The sequence below is a fragment of the Gobio gobio genome (assembly GCF_949357685.1).
Source record: "Gobio gobio genome assembly, chromosome: 17".
In the NCBI taxonomy this organism is placed as follows: domain Eukaryota; kingdom Metazoa; phylum Chordata; class Actinopteri; order Cypriniformes; family Gobionidae; genus Gobio; species Gobio gobio.
In genome coordinates, this window is record NC_137110.1 from 37,713,845 (window position 1) to 37,729,293 (window position 15,449).

At 45.7% G+C, this 15,449-nt stretch overlaps 1 protein-coding gene across 1 annotated transcript in view; it reads left to right on the plus strand.

Annotated features, from left to right (window-relative positions):
- The window catches only part of dock9b (dedicator of cytokinesis 9b), a 94,717-nt gene that overhangs the window by 34,321 nt on the left and 44,947 nt on the right, over positions 1–15,449 (plus strand). The window contains exon 2 of the mRNA XM_079840031.1: positions 8,941–9,057. Within this exon, the coding sequence (XP_079696157.1) occupies positions 8,941–9,057 (117 nt within the window). The remainder of the gene's footprint in view (positions 1–8,940; positions 9,058–15,449) is intronic.

A 15,449-nucleotide genomic window follows, 5' to 3' on the forward strand; every position in this document is an offset into this window, starting at 1 on the left:
TTTAGTTAATTTCTGTTTTGGGGTCATATACAATATGCTGGTGTACTCTGTAGAGACATTTAAAAAGGCTTACAGTCTTTCTCTTCGGTGAAAACTAAGCAAAAAAGATTTGTAATTGTAATCTCAAAAGACTGTTGAAATGCTACCGTCACTCAGTTTGGACTTTGTTTTCCTGTTTGCACTATTTAAATGGTAAATGGACTTTCAACAGACCCATGGCCATCCAAAGTGCTTTACATATTGCCTCACATTCACCCACTCATTCATACACCGACGGCAGTGGCAGCCACGCAAGGCGCCATCCAGCTTGTCAGGAGCTGCTGGGGTTAGGTGTCTTGCTCATAGACACCTCAACACTTGGTCAGGTGGAACCGGGGATTGAACCACCAACCTTCCAGTTTGTAGACAACCTACATGAACCACTGAGCCACTGCCGCCCACTATTTCCTGTCACTAGTTGTACTATGTATGCAGCATTCAAGTTCGTTTTTATTATGCACTTCACTTGCTAACTTCCCTCCGTCTCATTTACTCGGATGTGCGTCATTGCTTACGTTGCATGAGTGCCCACTACTGGCGGAACCTTTGCAATGGACTGAACTGGAACGTTCTAAGCCCTTGATCACTTGGAATCCACGTTTATTTATTATTATGTTTTTCCCTTACGAAATTGTTTAATGCAGCATTCTATATGTATATAGGTGTGTTTGGGTTGTTTTAAATGTTGTAAAAAAAATAATTCAAGTATCATAGAGTTGCTTGTGGTGGGGTAAATTAAACGCGATATGTGGTGAAGTCACAATCGTGTTGATTTGTGGTATATGAAGCTGCCTGAAGTGTACATATGAAGTAGGCTGCGTCCGAAACCTGTAAAATGCTGCGGATAATTCAATATCCGTTTAGTTCTCATCAGAGCTCTCTCTATTTTGCTGTAGATCATTAAACGGTTACACTGCCTAAGAAGTCTGTCCGAAAATAGTTTCCCGAGGTGCCTTCATGCACAAACGCTGCCTGAAAAGCCATTGTCTAATAAGGCAGCGAAGCAACGAGTCACTGCCTAGGTTTTCGGACGCAGCCGTAGACTATCTATATAAACTTCCCTTGTCCACTTCACAAAGTGGAACGCACTTCAAAATGGCGGCGGGGATTCCCCCGAGGGGAAGTGCTTAGGAAAGTTTGCAAGTGCATGTCTAAAACTGGAGTGGAATGCAGCAATGGTTTCTGATTTGAGTCTTCATCGCTGTCAGCTGTATGTCGTTTATCACCTCATTTGCACCTGTATTTAAGTTCCCTTTTTTTTGTTCATTGTTGTTGGGTATTGTCAATTTTTGGACGTGTGTTATGCTGCGGTTTTTATGTGGTGTTGCGTGTGGATTTATTAAAGACTGCCTTCCCAGCAAGCAATAGCTGTCATTTTACAGCCTCAGTTAACTATAGACCAGATATAGTCCGGCTATGAGTAACCCACTTCTAGCTAAAATGACCTTGAATTTAGTTACATGTTGGTTTTGCCAAAATAACTTGTGAGATGTATGATATCCCATCATGTAAGCAAAGTCAACAGTGATTACGAGGTGTTTGGCTTTATTTCTTTGACATGTTCATGTTCTAGATGACTAGTCTATTCTTGGGCTATGGTTAGATGTCTATTAAATTTTCACTGACAGCCCAAATTTGGCCTTGTTTTAGCCTAGACATCAGGGTTGTGTTTGGACAGCAAATGTCTTTTAAACTCTGAATTGCTTTTTTTTTTAAATAGTTTTTTTCATGCACTGGTCAATTTAGAGATTTTGAGCTATTGGACGTCTTTTAAACGCAAAATTGCTTGCGGGGTTATAATTAATCTTCGTCTGTGTTCTATCAACACAATCTGTGACAGCTATGCTAAAAATCTGTTAAATGGTTAATATTACATTTCCTTACTCTGTATATGGTGAAACTGTAATAGATTTAATGGGATATTTCATGTAATTTTACAGTAAAATATCGTTTTTGAAAGTGAATAACAACAAGTCCCAAATTCCCAAAATTCTCTGTGCGACAGCTCACATTAGAATTTTTCATTGTATAACAGATTGGTCTTAGCTGTTTTCTTATCAGTTACTGTATGAATATTAGGGTTTTGTTACATCAAATGTAACATTTTATTTCAGTTTTACACCATGTCCACACTGGACGTCAGCAACGCGATCCGACACGACAAAAGCAAGTAGAGCCATTTATAATCAGTGATACTGATGTGGCACTACATGAATCCATAAACTAGCCCCATTCTATTTCTGACATATTCCAAAAGCTTCCACAACTTTCGACAACAGTACAAATGGTCTTTCACTTTGATGCTTTGCGGGTAGACAACTTCAACCTGTCATGTCACAAAGATTAGACATTTTATTTGCCAAGGTAACATGTTTCTGTGACAACAGAAGTAAATCCTATTGGCTGTTTTTATTTGTACGTGTGTGTGTGTGTGTGTGTGTGTGTGTGTGTGTGTGTGTGTGTGTGTGTGTGTGTGTGTGTGTGTGTGTGTGTGTGTGTGTGTGTGTGTGTGTGTGTGTGTGTGTGTGTGTGTAAAAGATGAGCCATTGTATGTGTTCTGCCAGAACTTCCTTTTTCAATAGGAAACCTCAACATGGGGAAGAAAAATGCTTATCAGGCCAGATGGTGTCATGGTGTCTTAAAACCACCTGCAGAAAACTTTCAAACTATGGCTATCTGTGTTTCCCCTTATCTCACCATATCTGTGTTTCTTGCTGAATCATACAACTATCTTGAATTAATCTTCCTTCATACTTAATATAACTCATCCCTGCAGTATAACTTTCACTAACTTTTTCAACTTGCTGTGTCAAATTTTTTATTTTTTTTTGTAAAGTCTATAAAGTGAACGACTTTTTGCCTCTTTATTTGTTCTATTCTTTGTTCATTCATGGGCTTTGGGTGTTGCTCTCTGGCAGGTGAAACAGACAATTAAGATCTGTTTCAGCGCAGAGGGAGGACAGATGAGCATGACAATACAATAGTGGACATGGACATACACACACACACACACACTCCCCCATACCAGAACAGCTGTGTGAAGGAGTGGTCTTTGCTTCTCTCAGAGAATGGTGAGAGTGTGAGAGAGCGAGAAGGAGGGAGGGGCTGAACTGATAGAGGAAAACACTCTTGAGAACTCCACATGGTAAAGTTCAGAAACAGAGAAGAGTGGAAGAACAGAAAGAGAGACTCAGCCGGGGGGAGAGCAGCAGAGAGCGAAGAATACCCTCGGGCTGTTGCAGAGCTCTGCTGTTAGTTTGCCGAGACATAGCCTGTTTTTTTTATTTTTTATTCTGCGACTGAAGTTGATTTGAGCTCAGTTCTTCTGGAGGGAGCGTGTTGTGGATCATGCAGGGCAGGGCTGGACGAGCCGCCCGTAAAGATGCAGTGTGTGAAACACCTCAACAGGGCAGGAGTCTGGGGGAGATGGAGGTAGAGGGGGAAACAGCAGCGCCCATAGGGGTAAGTCTCTTCTGTGACCATTTAAAGCACAAACAACATCTAAGTCTACTACTTCTGCGGCCGGTTAGACTAGTCTTAAGTTAGTCATCTAATATTTTCCTTTAGAACTGGTCATATTTGAATTTTAGTTACAGAACAATATAGATTGGTCTAATTTGAATCCAAAAAGTAAAACTGATTACCCCTTGACTAACTAGTTGGTCAGACTTCTTATAGGACACACTGTAACAAAGTGGCTATGCAACAGTATGCACTGTACTAGTATTGTAACAGAGCGAATCTTGCAGAATTCCAGGTCACATTTCACCCCATAATCATAAGAATAAAAAAACAAAGCAAGGAATTATATTTTAAATAAGGAAAATTTAAGGCACAATATGTATTTTTTTGGATTAAAATATCCAAAAACCACTAGGACAATGTTATATATTTTGTTGACGTGTGTGCTTACATTATCCCAAATGTTTCCAAGAATGTTTAAATCCAGAGAAATAAGCAATTTTAACCAGGATATGGACCATGTCCGTGCGTCGCCTATTCATGACATCATACCCGTGTTACCCTTGATTTCCGGTTTTATTTAGTAGAAACCATGGAAACACCAAAGACACTTTAATATATTGTGTTTTATTAGACAGGTGAGTAAGTGTTTGGATACATTCATTGATAGAAAACTGATCATTGTTATATAGCTCAACACACAATTAGTCTTATTGTTTAAATCTTGTTTTCTTGACCGCGAGTACCATGTTTTACCATGCCTGATATATATCTAGCTTACTGCAGTGTGCAACAAGTGTCTCATAGTAGCTGCCGAACGAACACACAGAGTAGCATTATAAAACGTAACTTTCAACACACTCAAATAATGTATCTAATATGATAAAATAGCTGTTCCCCCACATACGCATGAACGGAAGAAGCAGAAGCGGTCGTCTGCGGCATAATAAAAGCTCACCAAGCTATGCCGTTTTTTTGAATAAGCGACCTCTAGTGGCAAAAAATTACATATTGTGGCTTTAAGTCAGATGATTTAAGATATTTTTTCTCTCTAAATTCTCATTACTGTAAAACAGACTGTATACTGACTAAATACTGTATTCTGGACAATTAACTTTAGAGTTTTTTAGTTTTTTATTCTAAAAGGAAAAACAACAACAAATACTATGATAAAATGTATTTGATTTAAATCTGCATTAGGAAAAATAAATGTTACCATCATGTTTAAATGCTTTACAATTTAATTTATAAATATAATAAAAAGTTATAAATATATAATGTTTTTTTGCAGTATGATGATGGGAATTTGGGTATGAAATGTGCTTAATTATCATAAAAAAAAAGTTCAGCAAGCTTTCCAAAAATGTCTAAATGCACACTGTTGTTCTCTTATTGTTTGATTTTATGGTAAGATATAATCCAGACAAGTTTTATGATTCACCCAATAAGTGAAAGCAAATGTACTGTGTGAGAGTATGCGTACAGTGTGTGTGTGTGTGAGCGAGGTGAACTGTATGTGTGTTTTTAGAGTTGTTGCACCTGTGTTGGCGTAAGCCCTCTTTATTGGCCTGTCGTGTAGCTTAGATCATCTTGCAAAGTTTCGCTTCAAAAACTTTGCTGATTTATTGAAATGCAAAATGAAGTTGTGTGTGTTTGTCTGTGTCTATATACAATTGTGTGCCTCCATGTGTCTGTGGCAAATCAGAGCATGAGTACAAGGATTTACAGCCCAGTTAAACAGCGAGGGCCGTCTGCTTCTACCTTAAGATCCTCCTTCGGCCTGAAGGGAGGGAGACAGTTTAATGAGATTCCCTTTCCCCTCCTCTTCCTTTGCAGTTCCAGCTTGACATTTGACACAACACATGTCTGCAGTCCTGCACACATAAACACACGTGTGTGTGTGTGTGTGTGTGTGTGTGTGTGTGTGTGTGTGTGTGTGTGTGTGTGTGTGTGTGTGTGTGTGTGTGTGTGTGTGTGTGTGTGTGTGTGTGTGTGTGTGTGTGTGTGTGTGTGTGTGTGCAAATTAGTGTGCAAATGAGTGTGCCAGAAGTTTGTCAGGATGCTCTTTAAAATTAAGCATCAGCGCTCCAAGTTCTGCACATACTGTACATGTGTGTGTAAAACAGTGTGCGAGTGTTTAAATGACTGTGCCTAGCCTTGGCAAGTTCCTAATTAGTATCATATTGTATTCATTAGTAGGTGTTTGTGTTGGCTGTGCTTAGTGACCTGTGGGAATTGAGGTTCAGCCTGCTGGCTGGCATTCAGACTGGCACATTGGCTGCTTGTGTTGCCAGAATATTGATTATTTTTTAGAAAGTGCCAGAATAAAACACTTCACTCTGAATGATGAAAATATGACAATTCAACAGAGCACGTGCAAATTGTTAGTTTTACAGTAGGTACAATAAATACAAATCAAACAAATGTGTGTGAGGAACGTCTACTAATGTTAACCTGACTAGAGATTATGAGTATACTGATTGGTAGAACAGACCTGATAAATTGGTATGTGATGTGATGTTGAACGGGCTTTTATAATGTGCTATGAATTTATGCAAGCAACGTAGCACTGTAAACGTAACAGTGTAGTTCCAGAGCGCATTCCTCAGCAGGGAGTCCCCATCAACGGACGCAATAAATGGATTACGGCCAAGAAATTCTCCACACACACACACTGGTTGAAAATCACAGGACTTTATGGTGATCTCAAATATGTTACTTCAAAGTATTAACATTGTCTCCTGTAATTAAATTGTTATTTTACATTAGGTCTTTTTTGTATTTATATATATACATTAGTATTTAACATGTCAGATTATTTTCTCTTGGGTGAATTAGATGAGAAATTCATATTGAAATCTCTGATTTCTAACTGCAAACTTTGGTATCTTGATAAATCAGAGCATAATTTGTGGCATTGTTGACAGCATTGTTGTTTTCATTCTTTTTTGAAACTCTGAGGAAAAATCTGAGATTCCATTTAATATCATTGCTCTCCAGGAGATACAATTGAGATATTACAAGAATAGGAACTTTCCACGTCATAGTGGAGTATTGCTGAAAAGAATGGTTTCATTTTTGACAGATCCCCCCCCTGTTTTTAATAAATGTCACTTGATTGTCTACTGGTACTTTTTTTTCAGCGCATTGTCTGCACATGAATATATTAAGACAGAGATTGACATCGCAATATTAAAAGTGTTTATTGTAAACCAAAAGCATACTGTGTGCGCACTTTGTTTGAACACTTATCAGAGATGGTTGCGGCAGACAGCTTTATGAATGTGTGTGTATGTGTGTGTGTTTGTTGGACAGGAAATATTTCTCCCCAGAGGTTAGCATCTTTATATCTTAGCCTGTTAGTGCCTGAGGCAGAGTCCTGTCGTTCCGTGCTGTGTGTGCCCATAAAGCGATGATGTCACAATGGACATTGTAACAGAGACCTGTTCACCCATCTTTATTGGGTGATGTAGGCTGTTGTCGCTGACCATAGCCAATCTTAGCGTGGATTATGGGAAGCAGTGTGTGAACTGCCTGGTACAGTTCAACACAATACTCATTCACAACTCTCTCTTACTCACTAACAAACAGAACAGAGTATTTGTGCACAAAGACATTTGTGTTTGCCTTTGGTTCTTCCTGTTGATGTTGTCACATCATTGAATACTGTATATGGTATTTTGAAATTTTGTACCATTTATTCAGTATTACATTAAAGGATTATTTGCATAAGGATAATGCAGTTTAAAGGGAAGAGATGATGTAGTGATAAATCATTTCACTTGATCTTTTGAGACATCAAAGTTTATTATTTATAAAAGTTCAAACTGTGAATTTATACTTTAATTTTAGAACCGCCAATGTCCTCCCTGGTCCCCAGGGGACAAATGAGAGGACAAACTTCCCTACTATACAGTAGGCAAAAAAAAAACACAGTATGTGAGATGAGCATGAATTCATAGTATTCCTAACGGTAGGTGAAAAGTACCTGGATGACCTGATGTACAACCGAATTTCATCTACACTAACAATCACTAACAATATTCATGCAATAAAGCGCATATTTTTTAACGGTCGTGAAGTAAGTCTCCTCTCTTAACGTACATTCATTAATTTATGTGACATTTATTATGTGTTATTTTACAAAAAAATAACAATTTACACACTATTTGATCTCCTATTAAAATATACATATTTTTTTTTTTGTATTTTTGTGCTGTTGATAGTTTTAAAGAAGTTGTTTAGAGAATAAATAGATGGATGTTGGTTATTTTCTCAAAATTGTTTTGGAGACATTACCTCCCTTGCCCCCTCGAAAAAAAAATGCTTGTACTGTAAACCCCCTTTGAAATTGTACCTCAGGACAAAATGCAAAAAATGCTTGTATATGAATCCTTTTAAGGTGCAGTGTGCAATATTTATTGACAGAAATGCAATATTGTGAGGCCAGCAGGGGGTGCTCACCCTGTGGTCTGTGTGGGTCCTAACACCTCGGTATAGTGATGGGGACACTATACTGTAATAAGCAGCGTCCTTCGGATGAGACGTTAAACCGAGGTCCTGACTCTCTGTGGTCATTAAAAATCCTGTGTAACCAAGTGTAACCCTGGCATCCTGGCCAAATTTGCCCATTGTCCCTTGTCTATCATGGCCTCCTAATCATCCCCATATATATATATACGATTGGATTCTCCTCTCCACCAATCTTCATATTGCGTTCTGGCGCAATATGGCTGCTGTTGCATCATCCAGGTGGATGCTGCACATTGGTGGTGGATGAGGAGATTCCCCCCTTCTATGTAAAGCGCTTTGAGTGCCTAGAAAAGCGCTATATAAATGTAACAAATTATTAAATTATTAAAATATACAGTACATAACTCTGTTTTCAGTGGTGTATAAACACCTTACATAATGAACCGTTATGTTTTTATTACCTTAGAATGAGCCATTTCTATCTACATACACCACGGGTCCCCTTACAATGAAGTCTCCATTTTGTGCCGTCATGTTTCTACAGTAGCCCTAAATGGACAAACTGCTCTACAGAGCGCTAGCTACTTTCTGCTGTCTCAGACGACGACATCTTTGTCCTGTGTCGGCCACCGTAGCTTCTCTATTCGCTTCGAAAGGGAGGGGTGAGTGGTGGGCGGTTGCAATTCGCAACCTCACCACTAGATGCCGCAAAAATTTACACAGTGCACCTTTAATGTCCTGACTGAATTCAGCAGAATATTTGTAGATCCTGGTGTGAAGATCTGCAGTCACTTAGTAAACTCAAATGTTACGACCCTTCCATAAACCTTTGTCATTGATATAGTCATTCATGGTTCATTTAAAGTCCTGATTTCATTATGCTGATTTGAAGTACGGAACATTTTATTTGTTCCATCTAATTTGCTCCTGTTGAACTTGTGCATGTGTGTGTGTGTTTGTCTCCAGGTAAAACCAAAAGTGATCGAGCCGTTGGACTATGAGAGTGTACTTGTCCAGAGGAAAACCCAGATACTCAGTGATGTCCTCAGAGACATGCTGCAGTTTCCTATTGATGACTTTCAGGTAAGAACGTCTGTTTATCTACTGTACACATCCAGCTCTCAGAGCATCTGTTCTCCCATCACTATCCATTCCTAAATTGTTCCTCTTTCCATTTTTCCCCTGCTAGAGGCTCATGTTTCATTTCTGTCAGTATTTTTTGTTCTCTTCTTATCTGAAATCATGCTGTGATTTCCTCTGAAATGATATTTTTCAGCACGATTCTGAGTGATGAGTAACCTGTGCAGATGTTAGTTTTCGCCGTCTCTCAGTGGTGTGTCTCGAGTTTGTTTCCTCCTTCGGCTCATTAGTCATACATCCCTGTTCTTTCTGTGTTCATGAGGGCCTGCTTTTCCATCACAACCATAATACAACCCTCAAATAATATTACAGTAACATTGTCTCTGGGGACTTCTCAAGCTGCTTCTCTGAATGGAACCATACTTGTTTTCCTTTAGAAATGGGTGTGTGTGCGAGAGACCATTGTTATGGTACTTGGTTTATGGGGAACAGAAAAAACTGCCCATGCAGCTAGCTGAAACCAAACAATCATAATTCAATTTTATGATTAGTGTTAGGAAATTAGTCCATAAATCTAATTATAAATTCCAAATCTAATTGTAAAAATGTAAATGTTAAATATGATTCTCAATCGCAAATCCAAAATCTTGTTAGTCTCATAGTTTTGTGAAGCCAGGGCAGAAGTAGCCTATGTTATGACTGGCATTCAATTTATTTGTATATGGCATATAGGCCTATATGTGGTCACATTCTACCTAAAGCATAAACGATACTCGGTTACTTAACGTAACCTCGGTTCTCTGTAGAAGAGGGAACGAGTATTGCGTAAGTTCCTTACGCTACGGGAAAGTATTCTTTCTTCGAGATTTCTGAAAAACCCAAAATTATCCTTAATTTTGTAACATTGTCAACGCAGTGCGGCAGCCTGGCAGACCATAGCAGGCTATTCCAGCGTGCTATTAGCTGCTCTGCTGGCAACTGCAGCAGCCTATCGGTGAGCCCGCGTGACGTGGCGACCAATGAGGGCGCTTCGCGCCCACCTGGCTTCATTTGCCTACAGGTGGGGCGTGGCCACGTGTATATAAGCAGGGCTCACGGGCTGCATATTCGGTTTTCTTAGTTCTGAAGCGTAAAAGCCAGCGGGGCGCACGGCAAGGAACGCAATACTCGTTCCCTCTTCTAGAGAGAACCGAGGTTACGTTAAGTAACCGAGTATCGTTCTCTTACGAGAGGTTCTCTCGTATTGCGTAAGTTCCTTACGCTACGGGAACATATTGTCAACGCCGTGCGCGCCTCGCATACAGCATATGTATCCCAGGGAACCGGGGACCATAACACTGCTCGGGCAGGGTGGCCGGTAAAGAAAAAACGGGCCACCACATATACAGACACTTCATTCGAACTGACGGGTGGTTTACGACGGGTGGTTACAACACCCTGTCCCATGAATGAGGGAACGGCACCTGCCGGTCTCCTTCAAATTCACCACACCTTGTCTCATGAATGAGGGAGCGGCAACGCCGGTCGCCTTCAAATTCACAATATCTTGTTATATGAGTGAGGTAACGGCACCGCCGGTCACCTTCAAACTCACAACAGCTCGTCTCGTAAATGAGGGAACGGCACCGCCGGTCTCCTTCAAATTCACATGAGCCTAGTACCGAACTTACTACCAGTATGTGAGCTATGTCTGCGCAGAATCACTGGGCAGAACCAACGGCCCTATTGAACTGATAACACTTTCGCCTGTAAGGCAGGAACTTCCAGATTGTAAAATCTCACGAACGTAGACGGGGAGGCCCAGCCTGCCGCCATACAGATATCGTGGATGGAAATCCCTCTGGCCCAAGCCCACGAAGAGGCCATGCCTCTGGTGGAGTGTGCTCTGACACCTAGCGGGCACTGCAGGTGTTTGGAAGCGTATGCAGTTGCAATCGCGTCCACTATCCACCTGGACAGGGTCTGTTTCGAGGAGGCGAGACCTTTAGTGCGCCCACCAAACGAAACAAATAGCTGCTCAGAACGCCTGAAGGCGGCGGAGCGTGTGACATAAACCCTCAATGCCCTGACAGGGCAGAGGAAATTGCCACCGTCCCCCTCATCGGATGCTGGCAGAGCCGAGAGGGAGATAATCTGCGCCCTGAAGGGAGTGCCGATCGCTTTGGGGACATAACCATGCCTCGGTCTGAGAATGACCTTAGAGTCATTAGGACCGAACTCCATACACGTCGGGCTCACTGAGAGCGCGTGTAGATCCCCCACGCGTTTCACTGAAGCCAGAGCTATCAGAAACGTGGTTTTCAGCGAAAGGAACCTTGGTTCCACAGTCTCGAGCGGTTCAAAGGGATGAGCCTTCAGGGCCTCTAGGACCAAGGCCAGATCCCATATAGGAACCGACGGGGGCCGCGGGGGATTCATCCGTCTGGCTCCTCTGAGGAAACGGACGATGAGCTCGTTCCTTCCTAGCGTGCTACCTAGCGTCGTCTGAGCGAACGCTGCTATAGCCGCCACATACACTTTGAGCGTGGAAGGGGACCTGCCCAATTCCAAAAGCTCTTGGAGGAAGGAGAGCACCCGCTGGACCCCACATTGCTGTGGGTCCAATCCCTTGGAAACACACCACTCAGTGAACACCGACCACTTAGAACTATATAACCGCCTCGTCGAGGGGGCTCTAGAGTGTGAAATCGTGTTCATAACCCCTTCGGGCAGGTCAACGGGTATCCGTTGGTCACCCATACATGCAGAGACCATCGCTCTGGATGGGGATGCCAAACTGAGCCTCCTGCTTGAGAGAGAAGGTCTGCTCTCAGCGGAACTGGCCAGGGGGGTGAGTGCGACAGCTTCACCAGCTCTGGGTACCAAATCTGGTTCTCCCAGCGCGGTGCTATAAGGAGCACCGGACGGCGCGTTTCCCTGATTTTCGCTATGACCTGGGGCAATAGGGAGATCGGCGGGAAAGCATACAGCGGGAGGCTGGGCCAAGTTTGGGACAGCGCATCCTCGCTTTTGGACAGAAACGTCGGGCAGCGGGCGTTCTCTTTTGTTGCAAAGAGGTCGAGCTCCGCTCTGCCGAACAGGCGCCATACCAGCTGGACTGTCTGGGGGTGCAGGGACCATTCTCCTGGGAGAATGAGGCCCCTGGACAGCTTGTCCGGGCCCACATTGAGGTGGCCCGGCACGTGCGCAGCTCTCAACGAGCGCAGCGAGCTGTGTGCCCACACGAGCAGGCGTTCTGTCAGATTGCCCAGACCTCTGGACCTGACACCGCCCTGCCGGTTCACGTAGGACACCACTGTGGTGTTGTCCGACCGGACTAACACATGGTGTCCTCGTATAAGCGGGAGAAACTGCTTGAGCGCGTTCTCTACCGCTATCATCTCCAAACAGTTTATGTGTAGGAGTTTTTCCTCGCTCGACCAAAGGCCCGAGGCTGATCTGCCCTCGAAAACGGCGCCCCAACCCGTGGTGGAGGCGTCCGTCGAGATGACCTTGCGGTGTGAGATGGCTCCCATCGTCACTCCCCTCTGGTACCAGTCGGCTACTAACCAGGGCTCTAGGGCTGACACGCAGCCCTGAGTCACTCTGATCCTGAAGCCACCGGACGCCCAGGCCCTGTGAGGCACTCGGGCGTTTAACCAGCATTGCAGCGGGCGCATGCGCATTAAGCCCAGCTGGAGCACAGCTGCAGCTGAGGCCATACGTCCCAGCATCCTCTGAAACAGCTTGAGAGGTGCGATTTTGCCTGGCCGAAAATACGCAGCCATGCGCCGAACTTGGCGCGCGCGATGGGGTGACAGGCGGGCTGACATTGCCACAGTGTCCAGATTCAAACCCAGAAATGAGGTTGATTGCGTGGGCACTAATGAGCTCTTGGTCCAATTGACCGTGAGCCCTAGGCTGTCCAGATGGCTGAGCAGCATTGCCCTGTGGGCGAGGAGCTCGGCCTCCGACTGCGCCAGGATGAGCCAATCGTCCAGATAGTTCAATACTCGCATCCCTCGATTTCTCAGAGGGGCGAGGGCCGCGTCCATGCACTTCGTAAATGTACGGGGTGCTAGTGACAGGCCGAACGGAAGGACGGTGTATTGATAAGCCTGGCCGTCGAAGGCGAATCGTAAGAATGGCCTGTGACGCGGCGTTATCTTGATTTGAAAATATGCATCTTTCAAATCTAGGGAGATTAGCCAGTCTCTCGGGCGAATATGCGCGAGGATCTGCTTGGTCGTGAGCATCTTGAACGATCTTTTCATAAGAGCTTTGTTCAGACGCCTCAGATCCAGAATCGGTCTGAGCGACCCATCCCTTTTTGGCACGAGAAAATACCGGCTGTAAAAGCCTGACTCGCTCATAGAGTGGGGAACCGGTTCTATAGCCCTTTTGCACAGCAGCGTGGCTATTTCTGCTCGAAGTAGATGTGCTACTTCCTCGCTCACTCTCGTCTCTGTACGCGCACAGAAGCGCGGAGGGCGGCGAGCGAACTGCAGAGTGTAGCCGTGCTTCACTGTTTTCAGCACCCATTCTGATACACCTGGAATGGCTTCCCACGCTCTCGCGTGCGCCACACGGGATAGAACGGCCTCCGGGCTCGAAACGCCGCGCTTCGCGGGTTTGACGGCCCGTATAGGAGGGGCGGGCGCAGTGCGCGCGCTCTCTGTGCTGTGGGCCAGCCGATCGCTCGCGATGGCTGGCCGCCCTACACACTGCATCTCTGCCGCTTCGAGCGGGGAGTGGCTTGTGTGCGGCCCTACACTCATCGCTCCGGCCACCCTGGGCGGAAAATAAATGGTGTGTGGCATGGCGCGTGGCGCCTGAGGCATAATGTTCGCGAAAATGTGTGAGCGCGTTTGAGCGGGCACAACTCTTACGCGTGGAACATGACCGGTTAAGAGTGGCTGTGTGACAGCGCGTGTGGTGGTTAGTCGTGGACGCAAACAAGCGGACACGTGACCTAACTCTAGCACTCGAGCGGCCGGTGGCCGCTTTATGTGAGTGGGGGACACAGGGTTTATAGTGCTTGTGTGCAGGGGTGAACACAGAAAAGTGGGCACATTTACTGCATTTGAAACACATACGGCGCGAGCCGTGCGACCAGAAATAATGCAACTTTTGTGATTTCTCTGGTTCGCCGTAAAAACGGCGGTTGTTGACAGGCGAGAAGGCATTTTTGCCGGCTCGTTGGCTGCGTGAAATCCATCTGCAGCAGCCACAGTGGTGGGGGCTGACAGGAAAAAGAGTTTTGACGGTGGTCCGGCCGCGGCGGGACTTAACCGTCGTTTCTCGCCTCTTGCTAGGAGGACTTTGGAGGCTCGGGCTTCAGCGTGATCCTAGGCCGGGGGCCCCGAGGTGGAGGCGGCTTACCACGGCTGGAAGAGCGCGATCTGGGGCGGCCGCTCGGTCTTCTCTGAGACGAAGGGGGCCGCGCTGGGCGCTGCGCGGAGCTCGTTGCTGGCTGGTCACGAGGACGGCGAGCAGCGGAGCTATTGCTAGCGCCGGGGCGTCGAGGCAGGAAAAGGTTCATGGCCTGCGTCGTTTTCTGCACTTCGGAGAAACGGTCGACGATCCCCTTGACCGCTGGTCCGAAAAGCCCAGACGGAGAGAGCGGGGCGTTTAGGAAGGCCGCGCGCTCTGTTTCTCGCATGTCCGCGAGCGTGAGCCAGAGGTGGCGCTCAGCTACCGTGAGGGAGGCCATAGAGCGTCCGAGGGCCTGTGCTGCGGTCTTGGTGGCGCGAAGGGAGAGATCCGTCGCGCTTCGCAAATCCGTGATTAACTCAGCGTCACAGCATTTCTCGTCCATGTCGCGGAGGAGATTAGCTTGGAGGATTTGCAGCACGGCCATAGAGTGCAGAGCGGACGCAGCTTGACCGGAGGCAGCGAAAGCGCGGCCGATCAGCGATGACGTCACTCTGCAGGCCTTAGACGGGAGGGCAGCCTTTGAGCGCCAACCAGAAGGCGGGCAAAGGTGCGCTGCGACCGCCTCTTCCACCGGAGGGATAGCGTTGTAGCCTTTCTCGGCCGCGCCGTCAACTTGTGAGAGCGTCGAAGAAGCCTGAGACGAGACCCTCGCGGAGAATGGCGCATTCCAGGACTTTGCGAGCTCCTCGTGAAGCTCCGGCAAAAAGGGTGCAGTCCTGGAGGTGGGCGCACGGCGGCGACTGTTTAGGAAGCATCCGTCAAGTCGTTCGGCGCTGCCACCTTGGGCGGGGCCCATTCGAGGCCTAGCTGCTCGACAGCCCGGGTGAGAAGGCGCAAGAGTTCGGCGTCCTCACCCGCTCGAGAGCGTCCGGAGCCCCGGACTGAAGAGGATGCGGAAGACCAGTCCTCGCTGTCGGAAGCCATGATGGAGCAGCTGTCGGCGCGTTCTGCGGCCGCATCCGCCTCATCCCCGGAGGCGG